General features: G+C 55.2%; 10 protein-coding genes across 10 annotated transcripts; 6 read left to right on the top strand and 4 right to left on the bottom strand.

Annotated features, from left to right (window-relative positions):
• Nucleotides 1–7: 7 nt before the first annotated feature.
• On the top strand, nucleotides 8–1,438 carry B0T15DRAFT_198036 (hypoxia induced protein conserved region-domain-containing protein). The gene is made up of 2 exons (XM_062862543.1): nucleotides 8–312; nucleotides 384–1,438. The coding sequence occupies exons 1-2, from the start codon at nucleotides 260–262 to the stop codon at nucleotides 1,024–1,026; spliced, it is 696 nt and encodes a 231-aa protein (XP_062721247.1). The 5' UTR covers nucleotides 8–259; the 3' UTR covers nucleotides 1,027–1,438.
• On the bottom strand, nucleotides 1,163–3,682 carry B0T15DRAFT_197839 (TLD-domain-containing protein). Its single transcript, XM_062862540.1, has 2 exons — nucleotides 3,199–3,682; nucleotides 1,163–3,123 (listed from the first exon to the last, which is right to left on the bottom strand). The coding sequence occupies exons 1-2, from the start codon at nucleotides 3,262–3,264 to the stop codon at nucleotides 1,300–1,302; spliced, it is 1,890 nt and encodes a 629-aa protein (XP_062721246.1). The 5' UTR covers nucleotides 3,265–3,682; the 3' UTR covers nucleotides 1,163–1,299.
• Nucleotide 3,683: 1 nt separating this feature from the next.
• B0T15DRAFT_197808 (uncharacterized protein) lies at nucleotides 3,684–4,607 on the top strand. Its single transcript, XM_062862538.1, has 4 exons — nucleotides 3,684–3,783; nucleotides 3,891–4,048; nucleotides 4,117–4,172; nucleotides 4,239–4,607. The coding sequence occupies exons 2-4, from the start codon at nucleotides 3,916–3,918 to the stop codon at nucleotides 4,404–4,406; spliced, it is 357 nt and encodes a 118-aa protein (XP_062721245.1). The 5' UTR covers nucleotides 3,684–3,783; nucleotides 3,891–3,915; the 3' UTR covers nucleotides 4,407–4,607.
• A 205-nt stretch (nucleotides 4,608–4,812) lies between these two features.
• On the bottom strand, nucleotides 4,813–5,978 carry B0T15DRAFT_197836 (uncharacterized protein). The gene is made up of 2 exons (XM_062862539.1): nucleotides 5,509–5,978; nucleotides 4,813–5,451 (listed from the first exon to the last, which is right to left on the bottom strand). The coding sequence occupies exons 1-2, from the start codon at nucleotides 5,823–5,825 to the stop codon at nucleotides 5,052–5,054; spliced, it is 717 nt and encodes a 238-aa protein (XP_062721244.1). The 5' UTR covers nucleotides 5,826–5,978; the 3' UTR covers nucleotides 4,813–5,051.
• Nucleotides 5,979–7,059: 1,081 nt separating this feature from the next.
• Nucleotides 7,060–11,175, top strand: B0T15DRAFT_398543 (cation transport protein-domain-containing protein; the record flags this gene model as incomplete). Its single annotated transcript, XM_062864958.1, has 6 exons — nucleotides 7,060–7,243; nucleotides 7,336–7,393; nucleotides 7,452–7,567; nucleotides 7,640–7,824; nucleotides 8,845–10,384; nucleotides 10,517–11,175. The coding sequence occupies 6 exons, from the start codon at nucleotides 7,060–7,062 to the stop codon at nucleotides 11,173–11,175; spliced, it is 2,742 nt and encodes a 913-aa protein (XP_062721243.1).
• Nucleotides 11,176–11,369: 194 nt separating this feature from the next.
• B0T15DRAFT_396338 (uncharacterized protein) lies at nucleotides 11,370–13,286 on the bottom strand (the record flags this gene model as incomplete). The annotated part of the gene is made up of 2 exons (XM_062864832.1): nucleotides 11,370–13,055; nucleotides 13,149–13,286. The coding sequence occupies 2 exons, from the start codon at nucleotides 13,284–13,286 to the stop codon at nucleotides 11,370–11,372; spliced, it is 1,824 nt and encodes a 607-aa protein (XP_062721242.1).
• Nucleotides 13,287–13,555: 269 nt separating this feature from the next.
• Nucleotides 13,556–15,031, top strand: B0T15DRAFT_434322 (uncharacterized protein). Its single transcript, XM_062865796.1, has 2 exons — nucleotides 13,556–14,013; nucleotides 14,077–15,031. Exons 1-2 carry the CDS (start codon nucleotides 13,800–13,802, stop codon nucleotides 14,568–14,570), a joined length of 708 nt encoding a protein of 235 aa, XP_062721241.1. The 5' UTR covers nucleotides 13,556–13,799; the 3' UTR covers nucleotides 14,571–15,031.
• B0T15DRAFT_415976 (MEMO1 family) lies at nucleotides 15,032–16,696 on the top strand. Its single transcript, XM_062865464.1, has 2 exons — nucleotides 15,032–15,300; nucleotides 15,361–16,696. The coding sequence occupies exons 1-2, from the start codon at nucleotides 15,149–15,151 to the stop codon at nucleotides 16,217–16,219; spliced, it is 1,011 nt and encodes a 336-aa protein (XP_062721240.1). The 5' UTR covers nucleotides 15,032–15,148; the 3' UTR covers nucleotides 16,220–16,696.
• Nucleotides 16,697–17,748: 1,052 nt separating this feature from the next.
• On the top strand, nucleotides 17,749–19,540 carry B0T15DRAFT_197605 (t-SNARE). Its single transcript, XM_062862536.1, has 4 exons — nucleotides 17,749–17,783; nucleotides 17,878–17,927; nucleotides 17,990–18,849; nucleotides 18,908–19,540. Exons 3-4 carry the CDS (start codon nucleotides 18,117–18,119, stop codon nucleotides 19,273–19,275), a joined length of 1,101 nt encoding a protein of 366 aa, XP_062721239.1. The 5' UTR covers nucleotides 17,749–17,783; nucleotides 17,878–17,927; nucleotides 17,990–18,116; the 3' UTR covers nucleotides 19,276–19,540.
• Nucleotides 19,541–19,669: 129 nt separating this feature from the next.
• On the bottom strand, nucleotides 19,670–21,332 carry B0T15DRAFT_532296 (uncharacterized protein). The gene has a single exon (XM_062869306.1). It carries the CDS (start codon nucleotides 21,042–21,044, stop codon nucleotides 20,139–20,141), a length of 906 nt encoding a protein of 301 aa, XP_062721238.1. The 5' UTR covers nucleotides 21,045–21,332; the 3' UTR covers nucleotides 19,670–20,138.
• Nucleotides 21,333–21,688: the final 356 nt, after the last annotated feature.

The raw sequence follows: 21,688 nt of genomic DNA, 5'->3' as shown, positions 1-21,688 counted from the left end.
CCCACTTACCTTAGCTCAGTATGTATTATACAGGTACCTACATATGTGGATTTTACTGCACCAGTATCCACGGTATTAACGTTCCACTACTCTAGGTCATACATAGAGCGTGACGAAATCCGTCTCTGTTCGCTTCAACATCCTATCGTCAGACCACAGCTCCCCGTCTATCTCGACCTACAGCTCCCTCCCATTGCATCGCAACTAGCCGATCCTTTCAGGTGTAAGACACCCTCGAGAGTCGAGGGAACTGGCCAGAATGTCGGACCGACCGCTCTCACAACGGCCGCTGCCGTCGTCATTCGACAACGAGTAAGCCACCATCCTGCTCTCCCTTCCTTGCCAAGCCGAGGTCCCAATGGGCTCACACAGGGCCGGCGCAGTGATTTCTACAATGAATCTGGGACCCATAAAGTCATCCGGCGCCTGAAGGAGGAACCATTAATCCCAGTCGGCTGTATTCTCACCATTGCCGCCTTCGTTAATGCTTACCGAGCGATGCGCCGTGGCGACCACCACAAAGTCCAGCGCATGTTCCGAGCCCGTGTTGCAGCGCAGGGGTTTACCGTACTAGCCATGGTAGCAGGCGGCATGTACTACGCCGAAGACCGCAACAAGCAGAAGGAGCTCTGGAAACTCAAGCAGCAGCAGGAGGCCGAAGAGAAGCGGCAAAAGTGGATCAGGGAACTCGAGGCGCGGGACGAGGAAGAGAAGGCCCTTCAGGAAAAGTTTGAGAAAAGACGGAAACGGATGGGGGAGCGCGCACTGGCGGGGACGGGAACGGAGGGTGTTGCGGCGCAGGCAAGAACCGCATTGGCGGAGGCAAAAGCAGCCAAGGGGAGTGCAGCCAGCAGAGGAGACTCAACCGGGTTCGTGAATCAAGCAGCAGAAAGCGAAAAGAAACCCAGCAATGGAGTCTTGGGCTCTCTGGGAGGTTGGTTCGGTGGATCTAGCAAAGCGCCAGACGCCTCGACCAAGGAGTTGGACAACCAAAAAGGGCTCGGCTCCAAAGCTGAAGGGAATTGAAATCCGGATCTGAGACATAGGTGGTATTGCCTCTGGTATGTTTGTATACGCAAACGGGCGGGAAAACGCGTACGATATGAATGGGAATTGGAGCTCTGTCGATTTTACGAATAGCGTCTAACCTGGCTCCGTGCGCTAGGAGGCCCCGAGTGCTATTTACAATGCAATCGATGCCTAGGCTTAAGTACTATACAAAGCAGGGGGCAGCGCCAACATCGGCTGGCAGTGGTGCAGCCACACGACTGTGCGGCGTACCGTATCTAGCTGTCGCATTTACGCCATGCTGCCACCGCCCCTGCTGTGCCCCCCTATCAACCCGGCCAGTTCCAACAAGGCGCGGTCGGCTTCTATGTCGCCGGTGCCTAGATTGACCTTCCTCCTTGCCTCGGCTTCTCTCGCTTCCCAGGCCCATTGCTCGGCCTGATACTTGACCTCGTCGTCCCCACCGCAGCCCCATACCTCGACACTGGAAACCTCAAAGCGATCCTGGAAGTCGAATTTCCTTACCACGCTTGTTTGAAATGCGCCACCCTGCGACGAGTAGCTGTGTGTGAAGCAGCCAAACTCAAAACTGTCGTCAAGAGCGAGAGAGACAGGCCCGAGGGACATGATATTGGACCGACGGTGCGCTTGACTGGTCTGCTGCGGTGGAGGGCAGCCGAATGATACTCCTCCTAACGGGGCGGAAGCTGACGGCTTGGTGAATAATGCATAATCATTATTCATGGTGGATGCACGGAAGACATCGTGGATTGGCTGGAGCTGGAACAGAAGGGTATCGTTGTTGCCAAAGCACTCACGATGGGTGTGCTTCCATGGAGAGCTCAGGAAAACACCAAACGTGAGCCTCTCGTCCGTGCACCCACTGGAAGCGAAACGTTGTGGGGGCAGGGTGGCGAAGAAATTCGAAGCAGGTCCGGTATGTGTATGGCCTAGTCCTTCCCCGAGACGGGTTCCGCTGACGAGAAGGATGGTCGGCGCTCTCCAGTGGAAGACCTTGGACTCAAAACTACCCATGCTGAAGCCATCTTCGTCTCCAGCATACAATAGACGGAGTCGGCAAAAGAGCGACGAACTCGGTATGAAGAATGATATCTGGGACATGATGGTGAGATTCATGATTGACCCGGTCTCCTGCAACAGCGGCTGAGCCCCTTCAGTCGGCAAGTTTATCGATGTAGACTTTTCGCCCTTGCGCCGGTGAAAGCCGAGGTTCTTCGAAAACAAGAAGTGCTCAAAGAGAGCAGTGAGGCCGCTGAATATAAACGGCATTGATGCTGCTATCACGCGGTTGAAACGGGGGAACTCGATGCCCGGTGCCTGCGCCACGTCCAGAAAAGAGGCAAGCACACAGTCCGCTGCCACCCTCAGGTTCTCCAGCTCGTCGCCGGCTAGTCGGTTTGAATAGACGGATAGATGCTCCTGCGCATCTAGTGGCGCAATCAACAGGAGGAGCATGATCATTCTCCGCCAGTTATCTGTGGGAATCATGGCGCTGTGGATGGTGGATGACCGCCCATGCCTGAACCCGCTGGTGTAACCTAAAGAGTGGAGCGCCGCGAGAACTAACTTGTCAAGGTCATCGTCGTCGTCGTCGTCGGGCCCCGAGCCTTTGTCACCCTTTGGCTCGTCGATAGCAACTTGTTCCCTACGCGATGTTGTGGCAAGCGCAGCGCTGGCGTCCCAGTCCGCCTCCCGGCCATGCTCCTCGGCCGCAACCTCACTCTCAGCCAAGCGCATCCCAAGGAGTCCGCAATTATGAACAGCCAGACTGGCGAAGAGCAGCTTCCTCTGGTTTGTAGCGCTCCCTGTCAAGACTCGCCGATATCGCCCCGTTAGGATGGCGACAACCATAACCATTTGCCCCAGGCCGAGAACAGCTGGCGCATCTTCAATGAATGGGAAAGCAGCGACATATGATACCATCCGAAATAGCACACCGGACACACCGAGTATATCTGGAATCTCAAGAAACTGGGCAAGGGTGTCTTCTTTCAGATGGCGAGCGTGCTGCTCCTTGTCGGTGAGGCCAGTGAAGACATCCTTGAAGGAGTGCAGCTCGATGGGGCTGAAGCACTGCTCAGCAAACTTCTCGGCCTAGGAAGATCGGATGATCAAAATTGCGGTTCTGGTCGGGATTAGATTTGGCGGCAAAGGTGAGTTGACACTCACCAGCTCTCGGCTGACCTCCTCACGAGAGGGGGGAGAGGACCTCTCATCTGACTGAGCTTGCCCCATCTTCAGCTAAATATCAGCCTGGGAAGGACCTAGCATTTACTGATATGCCTCGTCACCCAGCCGAACTTGAGAGCCATGCATGTACCTCCCTTCGCGAGGAGTTTAGGCTCTATACTGCAGGAAGGCTACGGCAGACGCGTAAATCGGGATGGACAAACTGCGAGGGAAGTTGTTCCTGGGGCGTATATAAAGGTAAGTGCTACGTAGGGATGTACCCCTTCCGCGAAAATCGGTAGCCAGGCAGGTCGAGCCTCTATTCTTGGCGTATAAGCTACCTACTCCTTGATGTAGGTAGGTACGTACCTACCTAGGCAGTACTTGCGTAGTAGTACTAAGGGTAGGAGGTTCGAGGGTTCCGTCATTCTTGGTCTCCACTACCCCTCACCGCAGCCGGATGCGTCATTGTTACTGGACCAGGAGCCCAGTTGTGTGGGGTGATGCACGCATCATTGTCCAACAAGGTATCATCTGCTGGTCGTCGCCAACTTCTGCCCAACATAATAAAGCACTGTAATAAAGGTTCCAATCCAACCCCGCTCGATCTTTTCTTGTCTCCTGCGAAGCTGCGGTATCTTTACCTGGCGGGAATTTCTCCAACAGATCCACTGACACACGAGACGACGAAGACACCGCCGAGACAGTGGTTGCATCATGGCCGACAAGACGGACGTCACTAACACCATAGACGAGACTCCCATCTCACCCAGCCGGCCTGATCCGGCGAGGAAGAATTCCTTAGAGTATCATCTGTCACACCGGCCAGAGCGGCAGGAGCTTGTTGAGAGTGCGTGCCATTACCTGTTCCGCTTATTTGACTTTGTTCCAGGGCTCACCTTGTCTCTATGCTATCAGGGAATATCCTCCCTGCCTCAACAGCTGCCCCGGGAATCCAAGCACAGCAGAAAGAGGCGAGTAGTTCTCGGGTGCCACGGTTCACGAGCGGTCCTAGCTGACTCTGATCCTGCCGCTTGCAGCTCGAGAAGCACATGCGTGCCGACTCACTGAATGAGAAGATTGCCCACCGGCCCTCGCCTGAGACGCTAATCAAAGAGGGCGTCCTGCGCGAGGACCCGCGCTCACCAGAGGATAAATATGCTGAAGCTATTGAGGAGGAATACGCCAAGAGGGAAGGTGGTGCTTGAGTGGCAGCCTCGCTACACGGGTACACATGAGTAGCTGGCACAGTTTGGGTCTAGGTAGACTGCCGCATTCTCTAGATCCATACCCTGGCGACCAACTATGTTTGCTGTCTCATATCTATTCAGCTGCTATCTGGAAATGGGTAACGCTCCTTAACGGCACATGCTGCTGTCTCCAACGTCAGATTGCCCTTGAGGATTGGGTTGCATACAAAGCTGGACAAGTGCTAAATAACAGACTCCCTACCTGCGCAACTGAATGGCGTCTCGCTGGCATTTTCATATTGTGGCATATCCATAATAGGGCTCGGGATCAGTCCTATTTCAGCCTGTCAATAAACTGAATCCGGAACTGTCGTCCAGTAACGATTTGTGCACGCCATGCATGAACTGGAGCTGCAACGATGCGGCTTAAGTAAGTCGTCCGATTCCAAGACATGACGCAGGGGAATGTCTCTCGAGCTCCCGTACGGTTGATACCAAGCGCAGGCCGACATCCTGTGACACCGGAATGACGGATAGCGGGAATACGCAACAATACCGGCACAACTGTAACCACGGGACTATATGCACTTTGGCAGATTTCAGATGCAAACTCTTTTTTAAAGATCAATTGTGTGGGACTTCCAAGCTTGCCACCACGGTCCCTCATGTGCTAACCGGACATACAGCCACCCATAAAATGATGGCATCCAAGTACCTGCCCGCGAAACCGAAAAGAAACGCCCATGAACCAACCCCGCCGTTGCTGGTTTCTATCTGCCCTGTAATCCCATCTATCCTTAAACGCCAAGAGCTACTAACTAACACAACGCCAGTGTTGACACAACATGAAAAAGGAGTCCGAATAAGCCGCCCGTGATGCAGTTCAAAAGCAACCATCCTCCAGGCTATGCCTTCCTGCTGGAGGAGCCACCAGAGAAGGGGTAGTCTGAAGACCTGGGCTCGTCCCGGTCGGGGTTGGGACAATTGTGATGGACAACCACAGTGCCACGTCCACCACGGGGGTTCGGGACGTCCTTGGCTCGCTTGTAATAGTCCGACCCAGCTATGAAGCTGTTAGTCGCCTGAGAACGGGAATATTGGCGGGCGGGAAAGGGCCAACCTGCAGCGCCGGAACGGTATTGTGCTTCGTTCGAAGAGCGAGACGAGCCCGTAGAGTCCATTGAGAAGGGATTCCTCCCGGAGGAGAGCCAAGGAGAAGGAGAAGGAGAGGAGAGACGGCTGCCGGACTGAACGAGGACAATGCCGGAGCTGTGACGCGAGGTCATTCTGAGCCGAGGCAGGGACGGGGGAAAGGGCTCTGGTAGCTGTGGTAGAAGGCGCGGGGGGCAACCTTGCGTAATTGGGTGAGAGACACAGTAGGCACGAACACCGTAGGGGACGGAAGGGAGTATTTATATGTATACTGACGGCGACCATGCTAGCTATTCTCTGTTTCTCACTGCTGGCATCTCGGCCGATCTCTCGACCTCAAGGCGAGGCAAACTTGTTGCGAAGGCAATTCTCGGTGAATTCACTAGGCAGACCGCGGAGCCCCCAGTGATGCCTTGCTTTCTTGTCCTTTTTGGCCAGGAAACGCAGGAGTGGAGCGAATCCAATGAGTCAAAGGTCCTCGGTGATCGGTCAGTCTTGCAACATTTCAGGGTGTCTGGGGTCCAGTGGACAATTGAGGTGAGATACACTGCCGGTTTGCAAAAGCGTCCTTGCTTGCCCAAGCGTTTCGTCCTCACTTAGCGAACAAGGGCATCTGCGGGCGATAACGCAGAATCAAGCTCGGGTACAAGTGTCGCAGTGGCGACGGTGAATGCCATACCCATTGTGCAATGATAGTGGCCCGGGCAGAAACACAGCCCTCTCCTTTTTTCGGTCTAGAAATGACACGGGCAAGCAAAATCATGGCCTGTGACCGAAGCACACAGGCCTCCAAGTGCTGAGTCCTAGGGGGGCCGACTATTTCGCCGGCTTGTTGCTGCCTTAAGATCCAGACGTCTGGACTTGAAGCTGGGCGGTTCCTTTGTTATTGTGTGGCTGAAGACGACCAGGATAATCTCGTGACTCACTTCAACAGCGTCAGGCACCTGGGCAGTTGGGGGCCTGAAGAACGAGTAGGGCAACTGTCAAACTTCGATCTCGGGATGATATCAGCCAGGAACTCCCCCGACTTCCATCGCGAGCTCACCTACGCAAGGATCACTCGTCAATAGGTCAGCGAGTTCTTGCAAAGGTAAGGTAGGTCCCACTGGTTCGTCGCCGGGAAGTTCACTAGGTACATAATATCCGTATGTACCTTACATAACGTAATTGTGCATGCTTGCAGAATTATGTACCCGCTCGCCTTGGCGTGCATTGGGCCCAGGGGGGAAAACCACACAGTGCCCGACCCTAATAAATAAGAACTAGCGCAGTGGGCCTCATTTCATCGGCGCTTCCACAACTGGGCAAGATGTATAGTGTACAGATGTACGGATTACAGGTATCTACCTAAGGTAGTTAATGTTAGGTGATATCTGGCTGTATCGCTTTCTGCCCTCCGACAACCACGCGCCTTGAACCGGCCTTTTGTTAACTGCCTGTTGCCCGGCACTTCCGACAGCCCCAATCCGAATTTCCCAGCCTCGTGCCTGTCTCTCGCCAGACCCCGCCCTCGCCCAACATGCAACGCGTCCTGCTGTCGCTTTCTCTGCTTGCCTCGGTGGCTGCTGGCGCCCTGGCCTCAGATGAGTTGAAGATTGATGTCACGCTTCCTGTGGAGTGCGAACGGAAAACACAGAAAGGAGACACCATCAATGTCCATTACCGGGGCACACTCCAATCCAATGGCCAGAAATTCGATGCGAGTGAGTCCTCGGCATCGCGACACGCCCCTTTACCCTTCTGTGGATCCCGAATGCGGGCGCTGAATAGACGCTGACTTGCGTGACTACACCAGGCTACGATCGCGGGACGCCCTTCAGTTTCAAGCTGGGAGCGGGTATGGTGATCAAGGGGTAAACTCCCAAGACCTGTGACCCCATAACACTCTTGCATTGATTCTGACAGAAGCAGGTGGGACGAGGGTTTGCTGGACATGTGCATTGGCGAGAAACGGACGTTGACAATTGCCCCGAGTTACGGTTACGGAGATCGGAGTGTTGGGCCCATTCCCGCCGGCTCTACTTTGGGTACGACCTTTGCGATCTGCCCTTGCTCGCGTTTCTCACTCCCTGGACTAACTGACATTTGTCGCTGGGCAGTTTTCGAGACTGAGTTGATGGGAATCAATGGTGTGCCCAAGCCGGAGTCAATCGTCACCAAATCCAGCGCCGGGTCCACCGACGGCCCGGCGTCTTCGGCAAGCCAGAAGGTAGCCGAAAAGGTGGTGGGCGCGGTCAGTGGAGCGGCCGAGGCGGTGAAGACGGTGGTTGCCGACACCGACGATGTACAAGAGCACAACGAGCTCTGAGGCTGAATTCCGAGCTTGAGGGCCAGGACTCGTTGAGGGACCTGCTATCTGTAGCGTTGGACTTCGTCACTAGCAGGGGCCAGCCTACTCGTCCAAGAGACTCCTGTACCGCCAAACAGAGCCTCCTAGTCAATACAGGTACCTACTATGTACCTCCTGATCACAATCCTCAAGTGCATCGGCTAGCCCGATTATATCTTTGTCGGTTAGTTTGCTTGATATTCTTTCGTGTCGTATCCAAGCCTCGCGAGCTCGCCCTGTGCAGTCCCACTAGGTAGTTCTCATTCTAGTCACGGGTGGAAGCTGCGATTGATTCCCGTATAGAAGAGGACGACAAGGGTGTGACCACTAGGATCAGGAACTACAAGTAGACGATATTCTGGGTTTTTCTTCGTTTTTTTTTCTAGCCTTATACGCACAAGGAGAGGACATATGCGAAATATTGTAACTGCACTACTTCTACACCTCTTGTTTGATGTTCTCCACTCCCATACTTGGTCTCAATTCGGAGAATGCAAATACTTTAGAGGAAAGGGCGGGGTCTAGCAAACGTTTACGTGGACGTTGAAATAAATCTCGATCATTGCTCAACGCAAGGGAAGTACGTCTAAGTGGAGTTGAAGAACGGTTTATTCACAGTTCGAAACTGCGTTTAAACGTTCCTCTGCCTAAACGTTCGCCAAGACTACCAGGTATTCTTGGCTGTGCGTCAACTACTAGTAAAAGCCAGCAGGAAAATCGCGATGCGTGTTGAGCGACGGTTTCCTAAAGCCCACCCCTTCCGGTACGGTATGGGTGTGAGTGGTGTTGGACAACCCTTGCTCAAATCCGTCCGAGCTTCTAAGTGAGTTTGGCCCGGACCCTCCATAGTCTCACACCTCGGATTTACCGTATCAACCGGCATCTCTCATCCCAACAGCTCCACTGCCTCGAAAACAACAACAACAACGTTATGCCCCTTGGTCAAAAACATGCAGTCACTTATCCTGCACGGAGCGTCTCACTAGCAGCACGTTTCTTGCCGTCGTGCGGCGCTCAACTCCACTTCACGTCTTCCTCCCACCTACGCCCTTGTCAAGGATGCGCGGATGGCATCACGATCGCGATGATGGACACTCACAAGATGCCTCGACGCATTTGCCAACCCGGGCGTGGCTTCCACCCTTGAATTTCATCACAATTCACTATGCATACTTTATCGTGGTATGCCTAGTCGCATCGGTTATTTTCTGGGGCTCGTCCGACCCTCCTCGCAGTATCAGCTACACGGACAGCCTGTTCCTAGTCGTCAGCGCCATGACCGAGGCAGGGCTTAACACGGTCAATCTGAGCCGGATGACAACATGGCAGCAGACGATACTATTTCTCCTCATAATTCTGGGGAGTTCCATATGGGTCTCCATCTGGACTGTGGTGGCTCGCAAGCGCGCCTTTGAGCAGCGCTTCCAAGACATTGTCCGTGCCGAGCGGATGCGCAGGGCAAGTCGGCCTGGGAGCGCAGTCAGCCTCCCTAGGTTGCAGCGATTCCTTTCACTCCGGAAGGCCTCCACGGCGGCCCTGCCCCAGAATCCTCCGACCCTCCGAGGAGACGAGCGGACGGAGCAAATGGATATCCCCTCGGCTCCCCAGCCCGCTGCCGACCGGATTGAGCCTGCGGGTGCTCTCGTCGCCGGTGTTACTAACCCGACGATGGCCGCGGCTGCAGCTCAACAAGAGAGACCTCTAAGCCCCGCCCGCATTATCTTTGTTGACACCCCCCGTGCCGCCGACGCTGTTTCCACCGCCGCCCAGCACCGCTCCGAGAACCAACTGAGTCGGAGAAACGCCGGGGCTAAAGAAGACCATCCCTCCCCATATGAGAAGTACCAGTTCGGTATGCGTCAGTTTCTCGCGCATAGATCGGGCGGGAGGAACGCTCAGTTTCATGGCCTCACGGTCGAAGAGCGGGAGCATCTTGGCGGTTGTGAATACCGAGCAATCCGAGTTCTGTCCGTCATTGTGCCGCTATACTTCGTTCTGTGGCAGCTCCTTGGTTGCCTTGTGCTGGGTGCTTGGATCAACAACAACCAGCCGGAGCCGCCACTCAGGAATGGTATCCACCCCTGGTGGTTAGGCATCTTCAACGGCGTATCCGCCTTCAACAACTCGGGCATGTCCTTGCTGGATGCCAACATGATACCCTTCCAGAACTCATACCTTGTGCTCATCACGATGGGTCTGATGATCCTGGCGGGCAATACGGCGTACCCGATCTTCCTGAGGCTCATTATCTGGTCTCTTTCGAAATTCCCAACGCCTGGTACGAATCGGGACGGGTACTCGGGGCTCAAAGACACCTTCAAGTTCATTCTTCAATACCCCCGCCGCGTGTATACGAACCTCTTCCCCGCCCGTCCCACTTGGTGGCTGCTTTTCATGCTCATCCTCCTGAACTCGGTTGATTGGGCGGCGTTCGAACTCCTCAACCTCGGCAACCCGTCGATGGACAGCATCCCGCGTGGTTCTCGCGTCTTGGATGGGCTGTTTCAGGCGCTAGGTAGGTTGCCGTCTCCCCCCACCCCTGCCAAAACAGATCGCATACTGATTGCCGCTCTAGCTGTGCGTTCGGGAGGATTCTATGTCGTGTCGATCCCGTCGATGTACATCGGGCTGCAAGTGCTGTATGTAGTCATGATGTACATCTCGGTGTACCCTGTCGTCATCACCATGCGGCACTCCAATGTGTACGAGGAGCGCTCGCTCGGCATCTACGCGGAAGACGAAGTTGCCGACGTGGATCCCGAAACGGCCACCCCTCGGTCGGTCCCGGACCGACGACGCGGAGATGGCGGCATCGCAGCGATCTTCGGGCGAGCTGTTAGTCGGACACTGACCCTGCAAGGCGTGGGGGCGAGAGCGCCTCCGTCAAAGCAGAGCCCGGAGTCCAACATCAGCTTCATCAGCCAGCAGATACACGGGCAGCTGGCTCACGATATCTGGTGGCTTGTGCTCGCCGTACTCGTCATCGCTACGATCAACACGAGCAACTTCCTCGCCGATCCCGTCAACTTCAGCGTGTTCAACGTGATGTTCGAGGTTGTCTCGGCGTACGGCTGCGTCGGCATTAGCGTCGGCGTACCCTATGACGCCTTCAGCTTCTGCGGCTCTTGGCCTACTGCTTCCAAGCTGGTCCTCTGCGTCGTCATGCTCCGCGGTCGCCACCGTGGCCTTCCTGTGGCCTTAGACCGAGCTGTGCGCTTACCGGGAGAGGCATTGCACGACGAGGAGGAGGAGGACCACCGTATTCGGAGGAGCCTGACGCACCGTCGGACCAGTGTTGATGTCTAGGCGACATGCAGGTGGCAATCGGTAAAAAGGTTGTGCTGCTTTCTGCTTTCCACTACTAGCTAGAGAAACGGGAGGACCACTAGTGCGATAAAAAGGTATGGATGGGATGGCATCGAGATGTTGTTTGACGATAGATATCGATTTGTGCTTAAAGAATGGTATACTTTGCGGCAAGGGGCTGCTGTCGAATCACTTCACCCAAAACACAGCCTCTTCTGCCTGGGATCTACGTGTGCCGGTTCCCGTACCCTCTTCTTTTCCCTGGCCTTCTTTGTATCCGGGGCGCCCTTCTCGACTTGTCGCTGCTGCTTCATGGCGTCTTGCTGAACAGTGTCTCGGATGGCTTGCCGGGACAGACACAAGTCGATATGTTCATTGAACTGTTTTTCGTCCGCAGGCTGTGGCCTGGCGCACACGGGACAGTCCCACGGTTTATCCTCCACCGTCGCTGAGCGCTCCCGTTTTGGATTGGGAACAATCTCTTTCCCATGACCGTGATGGGGTGCGTTCCCGGAGACTTCGGCGGGAGCTGTGTCATGATCAAGCTTCGTTTCTCCCCGAAACTCGTGGTTCCATGCACTGTCGGCCTCTGCCGATTCAGTGGATGTGGATCTTTGCGGCCTCAACCCAAAGAAGGCCAGCGTATCTGGTTTTTTGGTGCTCACGAGATGGGTGCACCTCAGGCCCATCAAGCGCAGTTTCAATCCAGGCATCTCTTGCTCCAGCTTTGTCAGCATGGGCAACGCGTAGTTGTACAAGTCATCCGCAAGGTGTATGGCCCTCGGAAGAACGACCTGGCGCGTCAGAGCCTCGAACGTATGCAACTTCACCTTCAAGCAGAGTGTGCGGCCCTTGCACTCAGCCTTGCGCATGTCTGACTCCAGCTCCTCCGCCGTCCGCCTCAGCTTTTCGCGCAGTTGAATGGGATCGCCCATGTCGCGGAACGTGCTCTCGGTGCCGACGCTCTTGCGTTCGTACTCCTCAGCAGGTTGTATATTCGTGCGCCCTAGGCCGAGATAGCAGCGGAGGAGGAACTCATACGTCTTGTGGCCGAACAGCTGATCCAGATAATGCCGTTGAGTGTATATATCGCCGCACGTCTTGATGCCGACAGATGCCAGTTCGCGCTCCAGCACCCGCCCCACGCCGTTAACCTTGCGGCAAGGGAGGTCTCGCATGAAGGCCATGATGGCGGTTCGTTCGCGCGGCAAGACGAACTGCCCGTTGGGCTTGTTCATGTTGGAGCAGATCTTGGCGAGGCGTGCATTCGCGGCGATGCCTGCGGACACAGTGATAAGCGTCTTTTCGTGTATCTCCCTCCTCATCTGCGAGACCACGTCGGCAGGCTCCATGTCGTGGTTGGCACAGTATTCGGTGATGTTCAGGTAAGCCTCGTCGATACTGGCACTTTCGAATCTTGGGTCGTAATCGGCTAGGATCTCCCGTACTTCGGCTGCCTTCGCATTGTACTTGTCGAAGTTGAGGGGAAGGACAATCAGCTCAGGGCAGAGCTGCCTGGCTACGAAGCTGGCCATACCGCTGCGGCATCCGAAGGTGCGAGCGATATAATTACAGGTGGTGAGAACGCCACCGCCCACCGCAAACGGGAGGTCCTTTAGTTCAGGCCGGTCCAGCTGCTCGACTGCGGCATAGAAGGCATCGCAGTCAATGTGCACAATGTGCTGTGTCAGGTCGCGGGAGAGCTCAAGCTGCGCGAGCAAGGTATCCGCTGCCCGGAGCTCCCGTGAGAGATCCTGCGTCTCCAGGCGGCGCTTCTTGGCGAGGATGCTGTCGATTTTCGCAGTTAGAGACTTGTCCCGCGCCTCCTCATGGTTGAAAAATTTGGAGCCCTTTGAAGCGTTGTAGATGATTTCGGATACCTGCAAGGGTGCGCGAGCGTTCCTGTTAGCATGGAAACAGGCGAGGTCGGGTTGCGCTATGGTAGAAGAGCATCGTGCCTTGGCCTGATCAACCGAGTCCTGGCCTGCCTTTGTCAGGGATGGACCCAACAGAGAGTATTTCAGTGAGGCATGATCAGCCAAGTTGCCGCTGGCTCCATCTTTCTGAGTGGACGACTTCTCGTCCAGCACCGCTTGCGCCTCTGGGGTCATTTCCGCAGGCGTATCCGGCATATTCTGCGACGTGATCGAAAGGTAAGCCTGGAAATCATGACAATATAGCAACTAGATCACACGCAGCAAGGCTGAACTTTGTAGTTGAAGCTGTCAACTCACGACGTTGCGCCAACGCGTCGTTGTCTCGCGTATCGTGTTGGATCCCCACGTGGACTGCGCCAAGTCACGGGATGCCGAAGCTAGGTTACTAAGCCAATGGAGCTTATCTGAGTAGGTACCTCTTAGGTAGCATTACGCGAATGCAACGAACCAGGACTTTAATTGTTTCGCGTCTTTTGGCGGGTGCGTCGCGGGTTCCTCACCGTTGGTCTGTCCCGAGTGTATATGCCGTGTTTCTTCAATCGTTGTGTAGCTGTACCTTCGTCTCGGGTGACCCATCTCCCCTGATCATCATTCAACTGACCTAGGAACTCGCTATCAAAGCCCTCGGCCATCGCGGTACCCGTCCCAACATTGCTAGTACAATCGCCCTGCGCTGCCAGTTTCGAAATGTGCCTCAAGCGCAAAAGATCGGAATCCGAGCTTGCAGTCTTTTCGTCGACACAATCGCTAAGCAGCAGCCGCTTCAGCTTTGATGCCATGTCAGCAATGGACACGGCTAGGCGCGGTTTCTTCGTCCCGCGATTGCCCACGCCATCGCATCTACCAATTCGCACCATGAAGCGGTTCCGCGATAATAGGCCGTCAGAATCAGAGGTATATCGTATGGCAACCCAGACTCAGACCTCACCTGTCGTACCTCGCTCACGCGCCTGATTGCCCGCAGAACATACCCTAGATGTTCTCTACTCCGCGCAGCGTCGAGACCACGAACCGCATTGCGTTCAGCCGCCACGGTCCCCAAGGATAACAGGCACTCAAGCTCCCACTGAAGCTCATACGCAAATCCGCCGCCGCGGCCAGCAGCGTTCACTGCACAGTTTCTGGAACCTCCCTGTGCCGGCGACCTCAACAGACTCGTTGACATCCTCTCCTGCCTCATCCGCCATGGCGCCTCCATCTCCAACCCTGACACCCCCAGGCACACCGACGAACTGCGAGGACTGCGGCACCGGGCTAGGCACTGGCGACAACGATGTTGTGATGATGGACATTGACGGTTATGGGCTGGGCGTGGAAGATCACACTTGCGTTGCGTGCGGGAAGACAGTTTGTTTTAGCTGCTCTGTGAGCAATCTCGGCGAGCATCGGCAATGCCTAGTCTGTGTCGGGCCTAAGGGACGAGTGGGCGGGAATAGTTGGATGGCAAGGCACTTGTAGTACTTGTGCGCTGAGGTCAAAGGTGTCACGAAGGTTTCTAGGCTGGGTGGATAGGGGGATTTCAGGTGCTGTTGGAATATTGTTTTTTGGAGCTAGTTGGGGCGGCGGGTTGGCATGGGAGTTGGACTCAGTATGCTTGGTTACCAACAAGGAGGGGTGTGTATTACAGTCGCGGCAGCGCAGGGACGCATCGCGTGGGGTTTGCCTCCAAGGACTCTGTCCATCTAGAGATATGCTTTGTCTCAATCTACTCTTTTTTCGCAGCTCCCGCGCTGCAAAGGAGTCGTTAGGGTATTTTGCATGCTAGATTGGATGCGGTTCTCAGCTGTATTGGGCAACGACGTCACACCTGACCAACGTACCTACCGTAGATCAACGAGGTGCGGGGCCGGGTGCCGGAGAGCCCACGTTAGCTAATGCCCCGCCTTCACCTGGATGGGAACCTGACTCTTCACCCTCCAAACCAACTCAGGTCCTCTCATCGACAGACTTGAGCACCGCTTCCATTCCAACCTTGATTGGCTGACTGTCCTACGTTAAAGTGCGCAATTCCCTGGGCAATTCTTTGCACAACCAAGATGGGAACACGGGAGGCTAGCCACGCCGGCTCTTGGTATGAGGACGATCCGAATGAGCTCTCATCGCAGCTCGAAAAGTTCCTGGGTCACGTTCCGGCCACCCTGGACGGCAGCGACCTTCCGATTCCTGGTGCAAGGGTGATAATCGCTCCGTAGGTCAAACCATCACTCCCTTGTCAACCCCACGATCCACCTTCTGATCTTGGGGACAGACATGCCGGTTACACGTACTCTGGGCCTTGTGCTGCCTGGGCGTATAAGTCGCTTGATCTTAGGTCCGCGAAACGGGTCTTCATCCTCGGCCCGTCTCACACTTACTACTTACGCGGATGTGCTCTCACGACGTTTGACAAATATGAAACCCCATTTGGAGACTTCGTTGTCGACAAGGCCACCATATCCGAGCTGAGGCAGACTGGCCGGTTCTCCAACATGCCGCCGAGACGTGACGTAGACGAGCATTCTCTTGAGATGCATATTCCGTACCTGTGGAAAAGGCTCGAGCAAACCTTTGGCCACGACAGCAGTAGCTACCCGTCCATCGTCCCTATCCTCGTGGGTGATGGATCTGAAGAAGAGGAGAAATCCTTTGGGAAGCTCCTCTCGCGGTACCTGAAGGACCCGGAAACTGCGTGGGTAGTCTCGTCCGACTTTTGCCATTGGGGACCACGGTTCAGCTACCGACCCGTCTTCCGCGAAGGCGTGATCCGTAATTTGGATGCCCCGAGGCATAAGCGAGACCTACAAGCCCCGCTGGATTGGAACGATGTGGCCGACAATCCCGAGAGCCCAGAGATCCACGAGGTCATCAAGGCGCTGGACCAGATGGCCATGGATGCGGTCGAGCATGGCGCACACAGTCGGTTCTACAAGGTCGTCCAAGAGACTCAAAACACCGTCTGCGGGAGACATCCCATCGGAGTTACCATGGCGGCGTTGGAAGAGCTGCAAAAGGAGGGGTTGGAGGAGGGTAAAGGCAAGTTCAAGTTCGTCCAGTATCAGAGGAGCAGTCTGGTCAAGGAAGCCTTGGACTCCAGTGTGAGCTATGCATCGGCCTATGCTATCATCTGAGAGTCGCATTTGCCGGGGCATAAACATACCACGGTGGTGACCTTGCGACGGCGACGTAGTGCCGGTTGGGCAGGTCATGAGGGGTGATGTTTCTGACGCGGTGGTAGGTTGCATTCTAGACGAAAGTCAGATGCATCGGGAAATGGATGACAGGCTATTCGATGTTTGAGCTAGACGTCGCTGCTCTGCAATCCACTATTAGGTGAATATGGATTGCGGATACTGATAGAGACAGCGCATTTGCCCAAGTAGAGCCCAGGGCATGATAACAGCAATATCGATGGCCTTGGATCAGAAGACTCGATGCGGACGATGACCTCGGTACTCGAGTCAACTGAAGAAGATGCTCTTGCGGGATTCCTGCTACATACACAGCGATAGATACCGTGTGTACGGAATACTACCTACAGGTATTTATGCGTTACCGTGGCCGCAAAAGTCTCCAGCCCGAAGCTGAAGATTTAGTACACAGCGAAGTACATAGTACAGTACATACATACCAGCGAAGGTAGGTATTGTATGTACAGTGTACACAGTACCACAGAAGGCGAATCCTCGCGAAGCAGGCCGATCTTGGGCAAGCCACATTGATAATCCAGCCCCTATCAGGTGTAAGGCACCTGGGTAGAGAAGGTAACCTACTCCTGTGATATATCTAGCAGTACGTATATGGCTAGGCTGCGAAACGTTTTGGAAGTTGACCCAGTCCTTCAATGGAGGCCAATACACAGCGCGATTGTCCTTTGTCGCACGTGTGGTTTGACCCCGGTGGATGTGCCTGAAGATCCTCGTTCTGAAACGGCTTTTTGTTGCTGGGCCTGATCCGAACTCTGCCTGAAGCCGGTTGCCCGCCAAGCCAGGGTCCCTGGAGCCGGTCGAGGGACCCGTCTTTCTGTGTGAAAGGTCCACCTGCCTGTATGTAGGTACATCAAGCTAAAGAGTTGCCGGCCAATCGACTTGGACCCCTTCAAAGACCCAAGGCTTCCAGACCCAGCCGAGTGTTTCTCTTTAGTCTCGGAGCTCGATTAGGTAGGACAATCGCGAGTGGACGAACGGCTCGTGTGCCAGATCGTTCTGTGGGCGGTTGGCTGTGCAATATGGGTACGATATACCAACAGCAGAACAGTCGCAGAAAGGGGCAGCTGTCCGGTTGGGCAAGCATTTGCATCTCGAACTGCCCCCTGTACCCGCGCCACAAGGCCCTAACCTCGATTGGGCCAGGGCTCCTGAGGATCCCGCTCGCGTTCATTTACTTCTTCCTGAACTTCTTTTCCAGCCTTGTGTTCTCCGTTCTCCTCTCACACTTTTACGTCTTGATTTAGGTGCAAATACTTCTGTGTTGCACAGCATTTTTCCGTCCCGGAACCCCGACAATTCAGGCCTTAACACAGATTCTGCATTCCCAAAGTATCCTCTACTGGTGTTCCCGCGCTTCGCTGTTCTTTCAGGATGAGTGTGAGTGTTTCCAGCGGCCCCGGTTTTCAGCTCGGTGCGAGAGAAGCTTGTCGCTAACTATGTATCAGTACGGCGGATACAACCCGTACAGTGATAACAGCGGCGGCAGGTAGGCAACGATTACCGACCACTTTCACCGGCTCGGGCCGAACGAGCAAAGTAAACTACTACGATGGCCGGCAGGCTAACGGGCATGCTCATAGGGGGTACAGTTCTAATCCGTTCGGTGACGAAAATGCTTCCGGGTATGGAGGTGAGCTGGCACCTGTCAACCCCCTGAACACGAGGTCGAATACTAACACGGACTACGAGCAGCCGGCGCGCACGAGATGGCTTCAATTGGCCAACAGGGATACGGAAGTAAGTAGACGTTGGTCTGCTCCAGCCGAAAAAACATGGACGGTCTCTGACCAGCAACGGTTGAGCAGCTGAGCCGCAGCAAATGGCTTCACCTCAGGCAAACGAGCCCGCGGTTCTTCGTGAATGCAGAGAAGTTCAGAATGCGATCCAAAAAGTCGAGATGATGCTTGGGGAGCTTCCCGCTTTACAAAAGCGGTGCCTCGCCGATGCGGATACCTCAGCCGATTCCGAAGCCAAGCGAAGACTTGATTTGTACCGACAGGACATCATGGACCAATACCGAGCATTGGCAGACCGCGTTCGTACAATCAAGTCGAAACCAGAAAGCCGTCAACCCATGTATGCTCGCCAGGTCGAGCGGGCCGAAGGGCGACTGAGGGACGCGATTCAGGAGTTTCAGAAACAAGAAGCAGTATACCGCCAGGAGACAAACAACCGGTTGGGACGTCAACTACGCATTGTCCGCCCTGATGCCACTGAAGCCGAAATCCGCGAAGCCGTCGATACGGGCAATACTCAAGTCTTTCAGCAAGCGGTCATGGGCAGTCGTTCGGAGCAAGCCACCCGCGTGCTCGGTGCCGTCCAACGACGGCATGAGGAAATTCTGCAGATTGAGAGGAGTATGATGGAACTCCTAGACCTCCTCAATGACATGAATCAACTCTTGGTGAAGCAGGAAGTGACGGTCAATGCGATCGATGCCCACGCTGAGCAGGCTGCGGAGGACATGGGCAAGGCGAATGAGGAACTCGAAGTCGCCGTTACGACAGCGAGGAAGACACGAAAGAAAAAGTGGATCTGCCTGGGCATCTGCGGTGCGTCACTGCGTACGAACCAGCCGAATACGCTTGCTGAACTAACGTGTGGTCATAGTTCTCATTATCGTGATCATCGTGGTTGCCGTTGTGGCCTATGTCATGGTTAACCGCGCCGCAAACGGCGGCGGGGGCGGGGGCGGTGGGAATAACAACAACAGCAACGCCGGTGCTCAGAAGCGTGGCCTCCTACAACGAAATGTCCTGGACGATCTGCAGATGAACACGGGCCGCGCCGTCAACATCGCCACCGAGCCGACTCCGGCTGGTCAGCACCCCCGCTCCCCAGATGCCGATATTGCTTCGAGCCTACGTCTCTCAAGGCGACGCAGCAACAGGGCACGAGGCAAGACAGTGGCGCCTGGACATGTGAAGCGTTTTGTGGTCGACTGGCAAGGCGCTGACCCTACGGGTTCCGATGATTGAAGCAATGTGTGGCATACCCAGGCCCGTCACGGGTCGTCGCCTTTTGCTCGTTGCGGATGTTAGGGGTTGATTTTTGCAAGCGCCGCTGCCAAGGAATGAAGGCGGATGCAAATCGGCGTATTTGGTTCCGTCTGCGATCGGCGCTGAGGTTGGCTTCAAGGGACGAGATGTGGCTGCTGGTACTGGCCCGTCCCCGTTAGCCTAGATCTGTCTGGAAACCTTCATGTCGGAAGGGCGTTCCCGCCCCAGTGATGCGGGTTTTCCTCGCCAACCTGAGGAGGCCGGCTTGTCTAGGGCTCCGGCTATTTGATTCGGAAGTTGGCTTTTTTTTCTGCTGGCGGAGTATATACGAGCATAGCGTGCCGTTGGTAAAGGATATCCAGGCGTTCAAGGGACCTGGAAGATAGTTTTCTGTGATTTTCTGTGCTCATATATAAAGCGTTGTAATACAATCCACATCGCATTGCGAGTTTCCTTTGAGTGGCACGGCCTCTGGCACATTTACTAGTACTGTCTCCTGATCCCAACGCATGGGATTCCGCCTGCGTCTTGCAAACCTGGATAAAAAGCCAAAGTGCCTGTCAGGTTGTGTGAATCCACCATCTGTCCAGCTATGGAATCGGGCTTCAATGGCTGGGCGCGGAAATGTATCCTCACACCGGGAACGAACTCCCCCCAGCATAAACCAAGCCCGGGACCTTCGTTCTGCGGTACAATACATGCACCACCAGTCAAGGTGGTTGAGCGGATGATTACCTAAGTACGCCTCTCAAAGTAGCGGTTGTCCTGGATCGCACACGGTTCGGTATCAAGGGTAGAGGATAGCCAAGTCAGTCCTCCAGAGAGACTTATTGTCAAGGTCTTCAGCGCTGCTGTGCATCGTCGGCGCGAGTCCCCGGTGGAAGAGGAGCGGCGACATTTTCCAATGCCGAACCTTCCGCCAGCGCTCGTTGTCTTGCGGCACCGGTCTCCACCACCTTCCGCAACGTCGCCATGCGTTTCTCGAAGTCCTGGAGCAAATCCCCATACTCCTCAGCAGCCGCTGGCGGCTGCTGCCGACTTGCGCTGGCCATAGAAGCATGCAAATCGGCCTCGGGTGTCGGCGTCTTACCCAAGGGCCCGGAAGCTGGCTCGACGCCCACACCTTCAATCTTCAGCATCAGACTGTCGTCGATCCCCGCGACTGGCCCGCCACCGCCCTCCATCCGACTCACGCGCGCCGACGTCACGGCCCAGTCGGGGCTCAGACTGCTAGCCCACGCTACTTCAAAGCGGGAACCATCAGCAGTGGGTTCCAAGTCGAGGAGAATAGCACGTTCAATCGGGCCATTCCGCTCGCCCTCCTCGCCGTTTCCCTCGTAGTCTCCCCGGTGGTGTGCTGCCAAGGCGGCAGTCAATATTTCTGGGTCATCATCGGCAAACACGTATTGTACAGTCGGATAATGCACCGTCTGCCGGTTGGAGGAGTGCGACGTGGAGTTGATTAGAGTGAAAAAGGGCGACGACAACGACTGGGTTGATTGGAATGGCGGATGAGACGCCGGAGGGCGAGGGTTTCCGTCAATAGGCGCGGCGACTGCTTGGGGTGTATGTGGGCGGGAATATGATATCGAAGCTGGTCGAGGGTGGACTGGGCCTTCTTGGCGCTCTTGCTCCCGTCGCAGACTTGACCTGCTGGCCCGACTAGCTACCGAGGGGCGCGGACTTGGGGGGATGGGAGATGTGTGGTATCCCCGGGAGCCGGGGCGATCAACGTCAGGATCAGCCATGCCCGTTCAATCAGATTGCGGAGCTAAACACCGCTGCACACGATGCGACCTTGGAATAGTGAGGATGTCGGATAGGGATTGTTGATGGCAGATCTGGTGATGATCGTTGGGGTGCAGTTGCAGATGGCGCGCTTTGAGTATCTCGGTCTCAGTACGTCATGTTGCACCATTTGCTGCAAGCTGAATGGGATGGTAATCATGGGTCCGAGGCCCTAAGGAATACCGCCGGTTTGAACTCAACCAGGCACCTCGAGCAAGCAGAATGGTTGCCGAATGCTGCAAGTGGTGTTGCGGGCTGCAATGTTCCAGGTTGCATTGATGCAGCCCCAACCTTATCTTATCTTATCGGGCACCCCACAGCATAGGCAATTGCGACATGTTGGAAGCTGCAATGCACACTCTGGATTTCTGAACTCTTACAACCAACCGACCAACAATTCCACAAATTCAAGCACATTTTGCCCACACTTTTCAGACAGCAGGGCCCGGGACTTCGGGTACAAAAAGCTAATGCACGGACGGTGTACGGATACTGCTGAACGCCAGTATGCCCAAGACATGCTTAAGGCTGGGGACATCTGGGACATCCGTAAGGTACTCAACCGTACATCATTGTGCCATAATATTCGTGGCTGCTACACACG

Source organism: Chaetomium strumarium, assembly GCF_033439665.1.
Source record: "Chaetomium strumarium strain CBS 333.67 chromosome Unknown B0T15scaffold_4, whole genome shotgun sequence".
NCBI classification, from domain to species: domain Eukaryota; kingdom Fungi; phylum Ascomycota; class Sordariomycetes; order Sordariales; family Chaetomiaceae; genus Chaetomium; species Chaetomium strumarium.
This window is presented reverse-complemented; position numbering and strand designations above follow the sequence as displayed.